The following is a 16624-nucleotide window of genomic DNA, read 5'->3' on the forward strand; positions in this document are numbered from 1 at the left end:
TAAAGTCGAGCACGATTTTCCCTGTGAGTTACGGGATAGTTGTGTCAGTGAGCTGTTCGGAAGACAAAGAATTAAGGGGCGACGAAATGATCACCTGTAACCAGGGTGTGCATTTCGATTTCCAGGAAAAACCTAAGTGCAACGATGGCGGTAAGTATGATCTTGAAGTGACATCAACATTTTATAAATTTGTTGTTTTAACCGGTTAGAAATTAAAACCCTTTCCGCAAAAATAGTTCACTCAAAAGTAAAAGTTATACGTGTACACGTTTAGTATTTGTTTAATATAAGCAAAAAAACAATTCGTATAAGAAGACTGGATGTAGCATTAGATTCTACAGGAACTTGTACGGAGTTGCCGATAGGAGGACACTTAAAAACAGACTCTGTATTCCCGGTGAAGAAAGGAGCTGAGATATTCGTGAACTGTGTTGAGGGGTTCACCCTCACTTCAGGAGACAGAACGATAACCTGTGTACAAGACGCTGACTACACCTCATCGACTCAACTTCCCACTTGTATCATCGGTAAGAATTTGTTTTTCAAAAGGTTGAATTCATAGTGATGCTTGCACTATCAAACTGACTTTAATTGTATAATGTTATAACAAGAATTGTTGACATGAATCTGAATTCCTAAAATCATCATACAATATACATACTAAGAAAGACTATGATAAATCAGACTCTATGCTTCTATATATAGAAGCATAGAGTCTGATTTATCATAGTCTTAATATTTATACATAAATATTAAGGTTTTTTTTCAGAAAAGTGCACAAAATTGCCGAATATCTTTGACTTGAAGACCAGCACCTCACTTCCAGTGGACCACGGAACAATAGTGGAAATGGACTGTATCCCGGGGTACAGTCTGTCAGGGAGCAGACTCATCACCTGTATTAAGGACAACAACTGGGGTTTCTTGGATTCCCCTCAGTGTATTTTAGGTAGGTTTTTGTAGTACTCTCAAAGAAGAATTATGATTAAAGAATTGAGACACTGCAGCAGTGACATGAGAGTTACATTGTGAGAAAGAGCAATTTAAGAGCACTTATTATATCCAAAATGATATTGTCATCATTGGTACGGGTGATATCAGGAAAACAAAAAATTGGTTGAATTGAATAAATGTTTCCATATTCACCTGAAATTCGTTACTCACTATCCCTGATTTATAATATCGTAGCCACAAACTAATACCCAATCATCTCAGATACGTGTACAGAACTACCAGCAGCTGTTTCAGACATGACAACAACCAGCACCTTCCCCGTGATAGTAGGAACTGTGGTGGAGGTGAACTGTAAGCCGGGTCACACTCTCGCCGGAGACAACAGCATCACTTGTATCAGAGATTTTTCCTTCACCATCGGTCAACGTCCTACCTGCACCATAGGTTTGAAAATCATTAATTAAAAAATGTAGTCCCACCTATGAGATCAGAATAATGAAGAAATGTATATAATAAGTTGAAGATACTAAAATTTAATCTTAATCTGCAGATCGCTGCACCGGTATGATGATTGAAAATTACCTTTCAACTGACGCTACATTTCCTATCACATACGGAACTGCTATCACAGTAGTCTGTGATCCTGAGTACTCGCTGACGGGCAGTAAAGTGATAACATGTGAGAAAGGGATTGTATACTCTCACCAGTCTTCACGTCCTAAATGTGTTAACTCAGGTGAATGAACCAATAGATTAGCTGATATTATCGTATCGTATTGAATGATTTAATAGTTTCATTTTAATGATAGGTTGATCATAAATATGAAAAAGAGTAACCTGGCTCATTATCACTCACAATCACTCATCATTTCCACATTCCTGTCTCATTGTTGGAATGTGGTGATAATGTTATAACATTGTTGTCTCTTATATCGACGACCAGTCCAATTGATGTGCTTGTTTGTTATTATGTAATGTTATTCAAGTCTCTCCAGGATATTAACTTCAGAGTTAAACTTTTCCTTAAAGACAGATATCTTGTAATGAAGCAGGTACAATCCATAATCGACTTTGTTCGAGGGATAATTATATTTTACTTTTTACTATCGTGTTTGATTAAAGTGGATCGATTGTGCATGTGCATTATACTTGTCAAAATCTTTCAATACCAACTTATCGTTGATCGAACAGACCAAACCAGAAAAGTGCAAATTGTCCATAGACTAATTTATGAGGTTATTTGTATCGAGTTGAACGAAAGGATTTTTTAATGTTATTCAATGAGATAATTTTTCTAATTGCAGTTTTATAACTTCTGGATGCAGTCAAGAAAGAAAATATTAAAACCTCGGAGCGATTCAACTGACTGAAGTATTTTTATCTGTTTGGATATTAAAATTATGTTCAATGTGTAAGAAAAATAGGTTTGTACTGCGATTTCAAGATCTCGTCATTTATATTAATCCCTCATTCAGTGGAAGAAAATGTGAGCTAAGGAGAAGAAAAGGATTGTGACTATCAGCAACCTATGGACTACCGCAACTTCTTCGGAACTAGAAACGAAAAGCGTATCTGATCAGTGATATCATACATATAAGTGAGCGATCATCGTCATGTCAAATTAATTACATCTGAGTTTGCATTTGCATTTCAAATATAAAACCACCATAATTTTCATTCAAAGTTTCAATGAAAGTTTTTATTGATATTAGGAACCGACCGGATTGGGGTTTTGGCTGCCGGACCGGATTCAGCCGGATTTGGATCTCAAATCCGGCAAGCCGGATTTTGGCGGACCGGAACCGGTGGTTTCAGAGTGAAATAAAAGGCAGCCGGATTTTGCCGGATTTTGCCGGTTTTTGCCGGATGTTGCCGGAAAATTTCCTTCCTTTCCACGCCTAATCTTCATCGAGCACTTCTTGCAGCTTGCATAAGGGATCCCATTTTCTTCTGAGTAGAACAACCAGACGGACGATGTTTTAGATTTACTACTACTCGACTCGACTTAGGGCGGCTTCAACGTCCGAACAGATATAGTTTTTTTACAAATCTTCCTATCTACTACTAGACATTGCTTAAACAAGCAGTACGTATCAGACACAATGTAACACGAGTAGACACGAGTCACGACACTAGACAAGTAATAATCAGAAATGATATCTAATTGGCATATGCTGCCAGACCCCTGATTGAGCGCGTTTGTGCGAATTTCCTTTTTTTATGCAAGTCTGAGTATCATTGGGTCACGTGACTTACAACCAGAGGTGCTTAGCAAGGTTGTTCGTAAGCAGGCACTGTCTAGTACAGTACTAATCACCGTCTGGTGTCTAGAGCTGAGTCACATGATTGCAGTAATGAGCTAATTAAGTAGCTACCCAGACCCTGAACACGTGACCTTCATATTTCGTATTTCATAATCAGAAGATTAAATACTGCCAATTTTGCGATTATAGCCGGGGGCTAGCCCAGGGAGGTGGCCCAAAATATTTTCCGGTTTTTTCTAAGTCCGCACCTACCCCTCGATACACTATTCTGTATTCTGGACTCAAGGTTTCCCCCGGTAATGCGATCTCGGAAGGCAGGCCTCCCCTTTGCAACACGAGCTCGGAAGCGGGAGCTCTCGATACAGGAGGTACGTCTCGAGAACGACTCGGACCGAAAACTTTTAAGTTAAAATTTTTCGAAGTTTTTCTGAAGGATGATAATTAATCACTCTACACTCGACTGTCACGTGACATACCTTATATGTAGTTATATATAACTACATATAAGGTATAACACAAGTGGCACTGATGCAGATGAATCATGGATAATTATTGACTGTTGACGAAAACTCGAAGTTTGAAATCCAAAGTATAAAGCTGCATGTAGTAGAAACGTAATCGGGAAATCAGGATTAAATATGATCACACGTAACGCGCGGATATAACATGTGCTTTATCCAATGCGAAACTAAAAGTGATGAAAATAAAAAATCGACTGTAGAGTGATTTAGCGCGACCGTTTTCTGAAAACCACTTTTTTCCACGATTCAGGCTACCCTGTTCATTATTAGCCGAAAATATTTTTTCGGTTTTTCGAAGTCCCCACCTACCCCTCGATACACAATTCTGGACTCGAGGTTTCCCCTGGTAATGTGATCTCGAAAGGCAGGCCTCCCCTTTGCAATACGAGCTCGGAAGCGGGAGCTCTCGATACAGGAGGTACGTCTCGAGAACGACTCGGACCGAAAACTTTTAAGTTAAAATTTTTCGAAGTTTTTCTGAAAACCACTTTTTTCCAGAATTCAGGCTACCCTGTTCATTATTAGCCGAAAATATTTTTTCGGTTTTTCGAAGTCCCCACCTACCCCTCGATACACAATTCTGGACTCGAGGTTTCCCCTGGTAATGTGATCTCGAAAGGCAGGCCTCCCCTTTGCAATACGAGCTCGGAAGCGGGAGCTCTCGATACAGGAGGTACGTCTCGAGAACGACTCGGACCGAAAACTTTTAAGTTAAAATTTTTCGAAGTTTTTCTGAAAACCACTTTTTTCCACGATTCAGGCTACCCTGTTCATTATTAGCCGAAAATATTTTTTCGGTTTTTCGAAGTCCCCACCTACCCCTCGATACACAATTCTGGACTCGAGGTTTCCCCTGGTAATGTGATCTCGAAAGGCAGGCCTCCCCTTTGCAATACGAGCTCGGAAGCGGGAGCTCTCGATACAGGAGGTACGTCTCGAGAACGACTCGGACCGAAAAACTTCTAAGTCAAAATTTTTCAAAGTTTTTCTGAAAACCACTTTTTTCCACGATTCAGGCTACCCTGTTCATTATTAGCCGAAAATATTTTTTCGGTTTTTCGAAGTCCCCACCTACCCCTCGATACACAATTCTGGACTCGAGGTTTCCCCTGGTAATGTGATCTCGAAAGGCAGGCCTCCCCTTTGCAATACGAGCTCGGAAGCGGGAGCTCTCGATACAGGAGGTACGTCTCGAGAACGACTCGGACCGAAAAACTTCTAAGTCAAAATTTTTCAAAGTTTTTCTGAAAACCACTTTTTTCCACGATTCAGGCTACTCTGTTCATTATTAGCCGAAAATATTTTTTCGGTTTTTCGAAGTCCGCACCTACCCATCGATACACAATTCTGGACTCGAGGTTTCCCCCGGTAATGTGATCTTGGAAGGCAGGCCTCCCCTTTGCAACACGAGCTCGGAAGCGGGAGCTCTCGATACAGGAGGTACGTCTCGAGAACGACTCGGACCGAAAAACTTCTAAGTCAAAATTTAAAAAAAGTTTTTCTGAAAACCACTTTTTTCCACGATTCAGGCTACCCTGTTCATTATTAGCCGAAAATATTTTTTCGGTTTTTCGAAGTCCGCACCTACCCATCGATACACAATTCTGGACTCGAGGTTTCGCCCGGTAATGTGATCTTGGAAGGCAGGCCTCCCCTTTGCAACACGAGCTCGGAAGCGGGAGCTTTCGATACAGGAGGTACGTCTCGAGAACGACTCGGACCGAAAAACTTCTAAGTCAAAATTTAAAAAAAGTTTTTCTGAAAACCACTTTTTTCCACGATTCAGGCTACCCTGTTCATTATTAGCCGAAAATATTTTTTTGATTCTTTTTCGGTAAAAAAAACTGAAACCCGGCAAAAATCCGGCAAATTTTTTTCCAGCCGGAGCCGGAACCGGAACCGGATTTTGAAGCCGGATATCCGGCCGGAACCGGATTCAGCCGGATTTCCGGTCGGTTCCTAATTGATATTAAATATATAGGTTTAGTTGAAAACATATAAATTCTGTATACTCCCTGGTACTATCACTTAATTATTTAAACGATACAAATTATCATGGTACAATCTATAAATCACTTCTAATTTCAGAGTCTTTTTCACTGATGGGAGACGAATGATAATATCACATCCGTCATATAACACGCTTATAAGGTACGTACTTTATTCATTAAACATTTGGATTATTTAGATCAAAGAATTGTTATATTGTTTATATTTTCCAGTTCAACAAGATTTCTAACAAGCTCAGCTGTTAGTATTTTACATACTCATGTTACCACCGTTAGAAATTTCAAACAAATATCATCACTCAGACATCCTAGGTAACAGCATCACCTAACGATGAGAAGAAAGTTTGTAAGAGACCAAGACGAATCTGCCCTCCTCCGGGAATATTGAGCACAGAATAAGAGGTTAAAAGGTAATATTATAGATTTTATAGCCGTCTTTCTAGTGACTCCCTGTTCAATTGATTCTTATAAAAACCAGAAGTTTAATATCAGCTATTGAACTTAACTACTGACATAATAGTAAGATGATATTGAGAGGTGTTTTGTTTATTCCTTTCACACAAGCTACTATTTTTATAGTACTAGTATAACTGTTGCTGTATGATAGAATTTTAGGTCGGTTAATCCGGGTCGGCTGTAAGATGTCTTGTGAGTGCAAGAGCTTCTAGGATTAGATATATTCAGTTATTCAGTTATTCAGTTATTCAGTTATTCAGTATCTGCTTATTGAACCTTTATCTTGACTTAGCTGTAGAGGAGAGGGACTAAATTCTGACCTTGTCTAAACTATCCTGGACAGGGAATATTAACGGTTAATTTACTATCATCTCAGTCTTCTTAGTGTACGTGAAAGAGTCTGGGATTAGATATATTATTCAGTTATTCAGTTATTCAGTATCTACCTATTGAACCTTTATCTTGACTAAGCTGTAGAGGGGAGGGACTAAATTCTGACCTTCTCTAAACTATCCTGGACAGGGAATATTAACGGTTAATTTACTATCATAGTTCTAAGTGTATATAGTACGTGAAAGAGCCTGGGATTAGATATATTCAGTTATTCAGTTATTCAGTATCTGCCTATTGAACCTTTATCTCGACTAAGCTGTAGAGGGGAGGGACTAAATTCTGACCATGTCTAAACTTTCCTGGACAGGGAATATTAACAGTTAATTTATTATCATCTCAGAGTTCTGAGTGTCTGGGATCAGGTAAACTTTATATGATAAACGTACCTAATTACAGGATGTTGTTTGAACGGACATTAGTTTGACATGAGAGGCCATCACATTGTTCAGATGTGATAATTATTAAATCAGATGTCTTAAGTTTCCTTACAATATATAAAGCTAAAAGGTGAAAAACTTGAAATTTATTATCAACGAAACAAGTGTTAGCATGTGGTTAAGCGCGACAAGATAAAATAGTTGAAGATCAGTGTTTTTACTGATCTGTTTTTCAGGATAATTAATAGACGAAGACAAAAAGAATTAAGCCAGTAACTAATCAACTTAGAAACAAGAAGATCCCTGTAGTACGGGACCAACGTAACCGGATTGCACGAAGACACGGGACTATAATCTTGCAATTACCAGGATACATAAAGTTAGTTACTCTGTCCCCGTCAGACACATTTACTTTCTCATTTCTTGATGAGATGAAATCTTGTCGAGATCTTATCGCAATAATATATCTTTATACTTAAATCGATTTTTAATATTCACAGAGATTTATGAGTTTAACAATGTAACAATGTCTAATTCTCTCCAAGACGCAGTTAACTGAGTAAAGTGAAAGCTTGCGACCCTGGATAACAACAAAGTTGTGAACATGAAAATGTAAGTCAACAGAATATTGAACAAGGGAAAATGAATAAACGAATTTATTTTGGCGTAGTATCACATATCGGTTCTTTTGCGATAGTCAAAACGCGACAACTAGCGCTGGATGGCGACAACTAGCGCTATCCAGCGCTAGTTGTCACCATCCAGCGCTAGTTGTCGCTATCCAGCGCTGGATAACGCTGGCCAGCGCAAAATATATATGTTCGATAATTGTCGCTATCCAGCGCTAGTTGTCGCCATCCAGCGCTAGTTGTCGCCATCCAGCGCTAGTTGTCGCTATCCAGCGCTAGTTGTCGCTGGCTATGCGACACTGTCGCACGCGATAGTTTGCGATGGCCAGCGCAACTGGCCAGCGGTGTCTGACGAGTAATAGTATACTAATATCGAGCGTGCTAAATCACTCTACAGTCGATCTTCGAGATTGTTCTAAAGGGGCCCCCGATGGTTGTAACCAACTTCAATCGATGTATTTTCGGACGCTAATTCCGAATCAACCCCCATGGGCCCATGACATATGGTTAAAATGCTCTCCTGACGAGATATTGGCGAAAAACTGTACATGTATCGATCACGTGATATGACCGTATAAGGAAGTTAGTCTAATTTCTCGTTATTATTAGGGTTTCAGCATATGTTTTTGTTAAGGATTGGGTTAGGGTTAGGGTTGGGATCAGATTAGAGGGTTAAGGTTTCGAAAAGTCGTTCAGAACCAGCTAGAGTCAGAGAATGGGTTAAAAAAGTCACGTGACAGTCGAGTGTAAAGTGATTACCTTACAAGACATATCTATGGCGGCCTAATTTGCGACGACCGAAATTTTGGCGGTCCGAAAATATGGCGAAATTGAACAAAAACCGTCAAATTTCGGACGTCACAGAAAATAAGGGTATTTTTCATCATTTTTTGTGACAGTAAGCAGTAAGGAAATTTCTGAAATTCGGTAAAATCATGTTCAAACTTAGTCTGTATTAAGACTGTAAGACTTTCATGTTAGCACATACATGTATTTTAATACAAATTTAAACTGTATTGCTTGACATTCAATTCGTCATTGGTGTGGTAATAATTTGTCCCAAGATGCCAGAATTTATTTATTTATTTTACTTGATATTACTTTTTAGAAACAAAATAAAGCAGTGAAGGCACAGTCATTGAAATAAGCTAAAAGATAATGCGACGGATTCTAGTACGACGACCGAAATTTTGGCGGTCCGAAAATATGGCGAAATTTTCGGAAAACCGCCACATTTCGTACGTTATAAATATGTCTTGTAAGGTAATCATCATCCGACTAATATCGCAAGTATACGATTTTGATACATTGCGCTGGCTAGCGCTGGCTAGCGCTGGTTAGCGCTGGCTAGCGCTGGTTAGCGCTGGTTAGCGCGGGCTAGCGCTGGTTAGCGACAACTAGCGCTGGCTAGCGATAGTTAGCGCTGGCCAGCGCTGGCCAGCGCTAGCTGACGAGTAATAGCGCAAAAATTTTGCGCTGGATATCGATGGCCAGCGCTGGCCAGCGCTAGTTGTCGCTATCCAGCGCTAGTTGTCGCTATCCAGCGCTAGTTATCGAACTGTTTTCTGCGATGGCCAGTTGCGCTGGCCATCGCAAACTATCGCGTGCGACAGTGTCGCATAGCCAGCGACAACTAGCGCTGGATAGCGACAACTAGCGCTGGATGGCGACAACTAGCGCTGGATGGCGACAACTAGCGCTGGATAGCGACAATTATCGAACATATATATTTTGCGCTGGCCAGCGTTATCCAGCGCTGGATAGCGACAACTAGCGCTGGATGGCGACAACTAGCGCTGGATAGCGCTAGTTGTCGCCATCCAGCGCTAGTTGTCGCGTTTTGACTATCGCAAAAGAACCCACATATCTTTTTTGCAACCGAGCCCTTATAATAAAGAAGAAAATATCGATTTTCTTTCGTTTTCCTGCGTGTTTCTTTATATTAGCCATGTCTCCACATGTCCGAGTAAACATTCACAACAATGTTCACAATTACATGTTTTGAGGTAAAACCTGTAAAAGCAAATTGGATTTCACGGAGCTTATTATCAACCCTCACTATGAAAGTATGAAGCGGATCTGCAGATTCTTCTTGACTAAAACAAGCTTAACTAATGTAAGTTGACGGTGAGATACAAAAGATATTGATCCCAAATATCTAATAGTAATATTTTATTGTGTGATTAATACTTTAATATTTGGTCAAGGAATGATTTTGCAGATTGCGGCAATGGCGATTAGCCTTTTGTCATTTCCGATTTAATGTTGGGTATATTTTCTTCTTTTTTTGAGTTCTCAAATTGAGTACTCAAATATACCCACCATAAGAATTTACATTTGATGCGGCACCAGCAGAGTTAGTGCATTAGCATAAAGTATCTTTATCTTAGCTAATCTGTGATTTTGAATTTTCAATTACATACGAGCTTTTCTGAGGGGAGAGACGAAGTTCTAATCTTAATATCTCTTAACAATACAGGCCCCAGGGTAGGGTTTAATGTTACTCTTAACATGGACATTTTCACTTTTTCACGTGTATTGTTATAGTCGGCTCTCCTACAGATTGAGATACCGCAAGAAAGAGCTGTTCCTTCGTCCACAGAGGGGAGGACAAAGTTACCAACGTTTATCAGGCCAGGTTATGACACCTTTAAATATGAATATTCAAATACTATCTGACGGGGGCTTTCCTCAAATGTAATGGCTCATGATCCAACATTATTTTGAAACCAGCTACTTCAAACATTTACAGCTTTACAGTTAATTTGGAAAAATCGTAGGGATATCAAAATAAAAATTGAGTTATTGAAACCTCGGAGCGATTCAACTGACTGAAGTATTTTTATCTGTTTGGATATTAAAATTATGTTCAATGTGTAAGAAAAATAGGTTTGTACTGCGATTTCACGATCTCGTCATTTATATTAATCCCCCATTCAGTGGAAGAAAATGTGAGCTAAGGAGAAGAAAAGGATTGTGACTATCAGAAACCTACGGACTACCGCAACTTCTTCGGAACTAGAAAACCAACAACATATCTGATATCATACATAGTGAGCGATCATAGTCATGTCAAATTAATCACATCTAAGTTCATTTGCATTTCAAATCTAAAACCACCATAATTTGCATTCAAAGTTTTAATGAAAGTTTTTATTGATAATAAATATATAGGTTTAGTTGAGAACATAATTCCTGTATACTCCCTGGTACTATCACTTTATTATAACGATACAAATTATCATGGTACAATCTATAAATCACTCCTAATTTCAGAGTCTTTTTCACTGATGGGAGACGAATGATAATATCACATCAGTCATATAACACGCTTATAAGGTACGTACTCTATTCATTAAACATTTGGCTTATTTAGATCAAAGAATTGTTATATTGGTTATATTTTCCAGTTCAAAAGGATTTCTAACAAGCTCAGCTGTTAGTATTTTACATACTCATGTTACCACCGTTAGAAATTTCAAACAAATATCATCACTCAGACATCCTAGGTAACAGCATCACCTATAACGATGAGAAGAAAGTTTGTAAGAGACCGAGACTAATCTGCCCTCCTCCGGGAATATTGAGCACAGAATAAGAGATTAAGGTAATATTCTAGATTTCATAGCCGTCTTTCTAGTGACTCCCTGTTCAATTGATTCTTATAAAAACCAGAAGTTTAATGACAGCTATTGACATCATAATAAAATAATATTGAGATGTGTTTTGTTTATTCCTTTCACACAAGCTACTATTTTTATAGTAATAGTATAACTGTTGCTGTATGATAAAATTTTATGTTAAGTTTATCCGGGTCGGCTGTAAGAAGTCTTGTGAGTGCAAGAGCTTCTAAGATTAGATATATTCAGTTATTCAGTATCTACCTACTTACCTATGGAAACTTTGTCTTGACTATGCTGTAGAGGGGAGGGACTAAATTCTGACCTTGTCTAAACTATCCTGGACAGTGACTATTAACGGTTAATTCGCTATCATATTAGAGTTCTGAGTGTACGTGAAAGATTCTGGGATTAGATATAATATCATTCAGTTATTCGGTTATTCAGTATCTACCTATTGAACCTTTATCTTGAATAAGCTGTAGAGGGGAGGGACTAAACTCTGACCATCTCTTAACTATCCTGGACAGGGAATATTAACGGTTAATTTACTATCATCTCAGTCTTCTAGAGCTACGTGAAAGAGTCTGGGATTATATATATTATTCAATTATTCAGTTATTCAGTATCTACCTATTGAACTTTTATCTTGACTAAGCTGTAGAGGGGAGGGTCTGAATTCTGACATTCTCGATACTATCCTAAACAGGGAATATTAACGGTTAATTTATTATCATAGTTCTGAGTGTACGTGAAAGAGCCTGGGATTAGATATATTCAGTTATTCAGTTATTCAGTATCTGCCTATTGAACCTCTATCTTGACTAAGCTGTAGAGGGGAGGGACTAAATTCTGACCATGTCTAAAAGTCTAAACTATCCAGGACAGGAATATTTACAGTTAATTTATTATCATATCAGAGTTCTGAGTGTACGTGAAAGAGTCTAGGTAAACCTTATAGGATAAACGTACCTAATTACAGGACGTTGTTTGAACGGACATTGTTTGACATGAGAGGCCATCATAGTGTTCAGATGTGATAATTATTAAATCAGATTTCTTAAGTTTCCTTACAATATACAAAGCTAAAAGGTGAAAAACTCTAAATTTATTATCAACGAAACGAGTGTTAGCATGTGGTTAAGCGCGACAAGATAAAATAGTTGAAGATCAGTGTTTTAACTGATCCGTTTTTCAGGAAGATTAATAGACGAAGACAAGAAGAATTAAGCCAGTAACTAATCAACTTAGAAACAAGAAGATCCCTGTAGAACGGGACCAACGTAACTTGATTGCACGAAGACACGGGACTATAATCTTGCAATTACCAGGATACATAAAGTAAGTTACTCTGTCCCCGTCAGACACATTTACTTTCTCATTTCTTGATGAGATGAAATCTTGTAGAGATCTTATCGCAATAATTTATCTTTATACTTAAATCGATTTTTAATATTCACAGAGATTTATAAGTTTAACAACGTAACAATGTCTAATTATCTCCAAGACGCAGTTTATCGAGTAAAGTGAAAGCTTGCGACCCTGGATAATAACAAAGTTGTGAACATGAAAATGTAAGTCAACAGAATATTGAACAATACAAGGGAAAATGAATAAACGAATTTATTTTGGCGTAGTATCACGTATCCTTTTTTTGCAGCCGAGCCCATATAATAAAGTAGAAAGTATCGATTTTCTTTCGTTTTCCTGCGTTTTTTTATATCAGCCATTTGTCCACATATCCGAGTAAACATTCACAACAATGTTCACAATTACAGGTTTTGAGGTGAAAACCTGTAAAAGCAAATTGGATTTCACGGAGCTTATTATCAACCCTCACTATGAAGCGGATCTGCAGATTCTTCTTGACGACAACAAGATTAACTAATGTAAGTTGACGGTGAGATACAAAAGATATTGATCCCAAATATCTAATAGTAATATTTTATTGTGTGATTAATATTTGGTCAAGGAATGAATTTGCAGATTGTGGCAATACAATGGCGATTAGCCTTGTTTCATTAACGATTTAATGTTGGGGATATTTTCTTCTTTTTTTGAGTTCTCAAATACAAAGTTCTCAAATTGAGTACTCGAATACTCAGCATAAGAATTTACATTTGATACGGCACCAGCAGAGCTAGTGCATTAGCATAAAGTATCTTTATCTTAGGTAATCTGTGATTTTGAATTTACAATTACATACGAGCTTTGCTGAGGGGAGAGACGAAGTTCTAATCTTAATATTTCTTAACAATACAGGCCCCAGGGTAGAGTTTAATGTTACTCTTAACATGGAAATTTTCAGATGTATTGTTATAGTTGGCCCTCACACAGACACCGCAAGAAAAAGCTGTTCCTTCGTCCCAGAAGGTAAGACAAAGTTACCAACGTTTATTAGGCCAGGTTATGACACCTTTAAATATGAATATTCAATTACTATCCGACGGGGGCACTTCTCAAATTTAACGGCTCATGATCCAACATTATTTTGAAACCAACTATTTCAAACCCTTACAGCTTTACAGTTGATTTGGAAAAATCATAGTGATACCAAAATAAAAATCGAGTTACTTAAAAACAGGGTTGAAATCAGCAGTAATAATCTTTAAGTTATTATATAAACAATCAACTTGATGATAAGATAAGTGTTTGTTTTTACATTGATAATTTCAGGGCACTCATAATCGAGTTTCTGACTTACAAACAACAACTGTGAAAAGACTGCATTCCCGAAGTAATGAATACCACCATGATGAAACTTTAAAGGGAAACTAATATGTTTGAGCAGCGATGGACAATTTTTACTAACTTTGAGGCTTTCAATTAAAGAACGATTTTTTAGATTGAAAACTTAATTATGAAATATAAAATAATGAAATTGGGATAATATTATATTAGTGTTTTAAATAAAGACAATTTTTAAACTTTTAACCTAAATGAATTTTATATTCCTAGGTTTGCGATTTCTTTTATGCGTCGCGTAGGTACTTACTTTATTTTAATTTTGGATTGCATATTTTATTAACATACAATGCTTTCGAATTTTTATAGTTTACTTTGATCAAAATCCCAATCCCGGGTCTAATCACTTAATGGACCGAATTCAATAAATAGAACGAAATGAAAATAATGTGGTACCTGAGCCGGCCCTCAGATTGACGTTGAATCGTTGTTAGTTATAAAATTATAAGCTAAGGGGTGGCTGTCAAAACCTGATGTCACCACCTGATCGTTTAATTTTGGAGCATGGCAATATCCAGTTAGGTTCGATCGGTTAATACTAGTTGATACTAGTTGCATGTATCAGTGAAGTGCACTTGCGTACCAAGCTTTTACTTTGAAAAAGCATAAGTCCTTATTCTTGATAAACGACTTTAAAATATTATGTATTCATCGAAATGACCCTACTCCTCAATATCTCAATATGATCTCCACTCTCCACTTTTGCTCCTAGAAGCTCTGGTTAGAGCAAATGCAAATTGCAATCTTACCGATTATTCCTAATATGGACTAAAAATTCGATTGTTAATTGTTTCAGTTAACAATGTTCTTTTACTTTAACGTTATACATCAACGGCATACATAATTGTCATAACTACTTCTACTAAGTCCGATCTACGCCAGATAACCCTGTCCCGCATCAGGGTTCGCAGTTCCTCTTTAGAGTTTGTCCCAACTTCCTTCAGTAACATAGACAAGTAGCTTTGTCTAGGTCGGCCTTGCTGTGATCTACCGTGCGTAGGTTCCCATAAGACTAAATCACTGGAAAGTAGATCAGGATGTCGGATGCAGTGTCCCGCCATTTTTAATCCCCTGCTTCGTAATTTGTTTGACAGCCTTGGTAGGCTACCATACAAAGTTATATTGCTGACCTTGTCCTTCCATGAGATACCCAGCACCATACGCAACATTTTTTTGTATGTCCAGTCCAACCTTTTCTCTGATCCGTAAAGCAGTACTGATTCACAAGCTGCTTTGAACAATCTAATCTTAAGGCTCTTTGAGTGTTTAGATTTCCAGATATCCTTCAGTCTATGTAGGGCACCCCACGCATTTCCCTTTCTAACCCTTATCTCCCTATCTGTGCTCTCAATCCAGGAGCCTAAGTAGATGAAATCATCCACATTTTCTACGGCTTCCCCGGATCGACTTTGAAGGTCGCTAGATCGATCCTCCATATTCAGTGTCATGACCTTGGTCTTGCCTTCGTTTATCTGTAGTCCCACGCTTGCTGCCGATGATTCTAATCTGAGCAGGAACTCGTCAGCCTTGTCCATGTCCTCAGATAAAAGTGCTATATCATCTGCAAAGTCCACATCGGTCATGATCTTGGGCCCCACTCTTCTGCTTTTTCTACATTCGAGAGTGAGTCCAAGTCGCTCCGTATCATCGCCTATGGCTTGCCTCATGCAGTAGTCAATAACTATTGCAAAGAGGTAAGGTGCTAAGGTATCACCCTGTAACACACCTGCAAGTATTTCGAACAATTCCGTTTCTCCGTCTGGAGTTAGGACTTTGGCCATTGTCTTCTCGTACATGAGCCGTATAAGCTGTACGATTTTGATTGGAATACCGTAACTGTAAGCTTCTAGAATCTTGAGCATTTTCCCACGATGTACACTGTCGAAAGCCTTCTTAAAGTCTATAAATGTCAGAACAGCTGGCAGTTTCCGACTCTTGACACCCTCTATAAGACGCCTCAGTATCTGCTGAGTTGTTAAATTGTCATAAACATTACAGATATAAACGTTTATAATATAGAAACGTTATACATCACGATTTAGTGGTACCGGTTTTTTCCTTTTTACCTTTGAGCCATAAACAGCTTTAAACAGTCTTAGAGAGTTTTAGAGAGTTTATAGTAAAAGCGATCAACCTAGTGGGGTCCTCGTGTTAAATGTAGGGTAACCCTAGTTAAACCTAAGTTAAACCTAAGTTTTAGAGAGTTTTAGAGAGTTTATAGTAAAAGCGATCAACCTAGTGGGGTCCTCATGTTAAATGTAGGGTAACCCTAGTTAAACCTAAGTTAAACCTAAGTTTTAGAGAGTTTTAGAGAGTTTATAGTAAAAGCGATCAACCTAGTGGGGTCCTCGTGTTAAATGTAGGGTAACCCTAGTTAAACCTAAGTTAAACCTAAGTTTTAGGGAGTTTTAGAGAGTTTATAGTGAAAGCGATCAACCTAGTGGGGTCCTCGTGTTAAATGTAGGGTAACCCTAGTTAAACCTAAGTTAAACCTAAGTTTTAGAGAGTTTTAGAGAGTTTATAGTAAAAGCGATCAACCTAGTGGGGTCCTCGTGTTAAACGTAGGGTAACCCTAGTTAAACGTAAGTTAAACCTAAGTTTTAGAGAGTTTTAGAGAGTTTATAGTAAAAGCGATCAACCTAGTGGGGTCCTCGTG

General features: G+C 38.2%; 1 protein-coding gene across 1 annotated transcript; it reads left to right on the forward strand.

Annotated features, from left to right (window-relative positions):
* The first annotated feature begins 86 nt into the window (after window positions 1-86).
* LOC134821568 (sushi, von Willebrand factor type A, EGF and pentraxin domain-containing protein 1-like) lies at window positions 87-13111 on the forward strand. Its single transcript, XM_063832271.1, has 6 exons — window positions 87-150; window positions 342-527; window positions 770-949; window positions 1216-1398; window positions 1505-1690; window positions 13002-13111. The coding sequence occupies exons 1-6, from the start codon at window positions 87-89 to the stop codon at window positions 13109-13111; spliced, it is 909 nt and encodes a 302-aa protein (XP_063688341.1).
* Window positions 13112-16624: the final 3513 nt, after the last annotated feature.

The sequence above is a fragment of the Bolinopsis microptera genome, chromosome 10, assembly GCF_026151205.1.
Source record: "Bolinopsis microptera isolate Bmic1 chromosome 10, MBARI_Bmic_1.0, whole genome shotgun sequence".
Taxonomy (NCBI): domain Eukaryota; kingdom Metazoa; phylum Ctenophora; class Tentaculata; order Lobata; family Bolinopsidae; genus Bolinopsis; species Bolinopsis microptera.

Bases quoted from the DNA above. Each gene is read 5' to 3' on its own strand.
- LOC134821568 (XM_063832271.1), top strand. From the start codon at position 87: ATGATCACCTGTAACCAGGGTGTGCATTTCGATTTCCAGGAAAAACCT. The intron at 528-769 runs GTAAGAATTTGT...GTTTTTTTTCAG, and splicing joins ACTTCCCACTTGTATCATCG to AAAAGTGCACAAAATTGCCG. The intron at 1,399-1,504 runs GTTTGAAAATCA...CTTAATCTGCAG, and splicing joins ACGTCCTACCTGCACCATAG to ATCGCTGCACCGGTATGATG.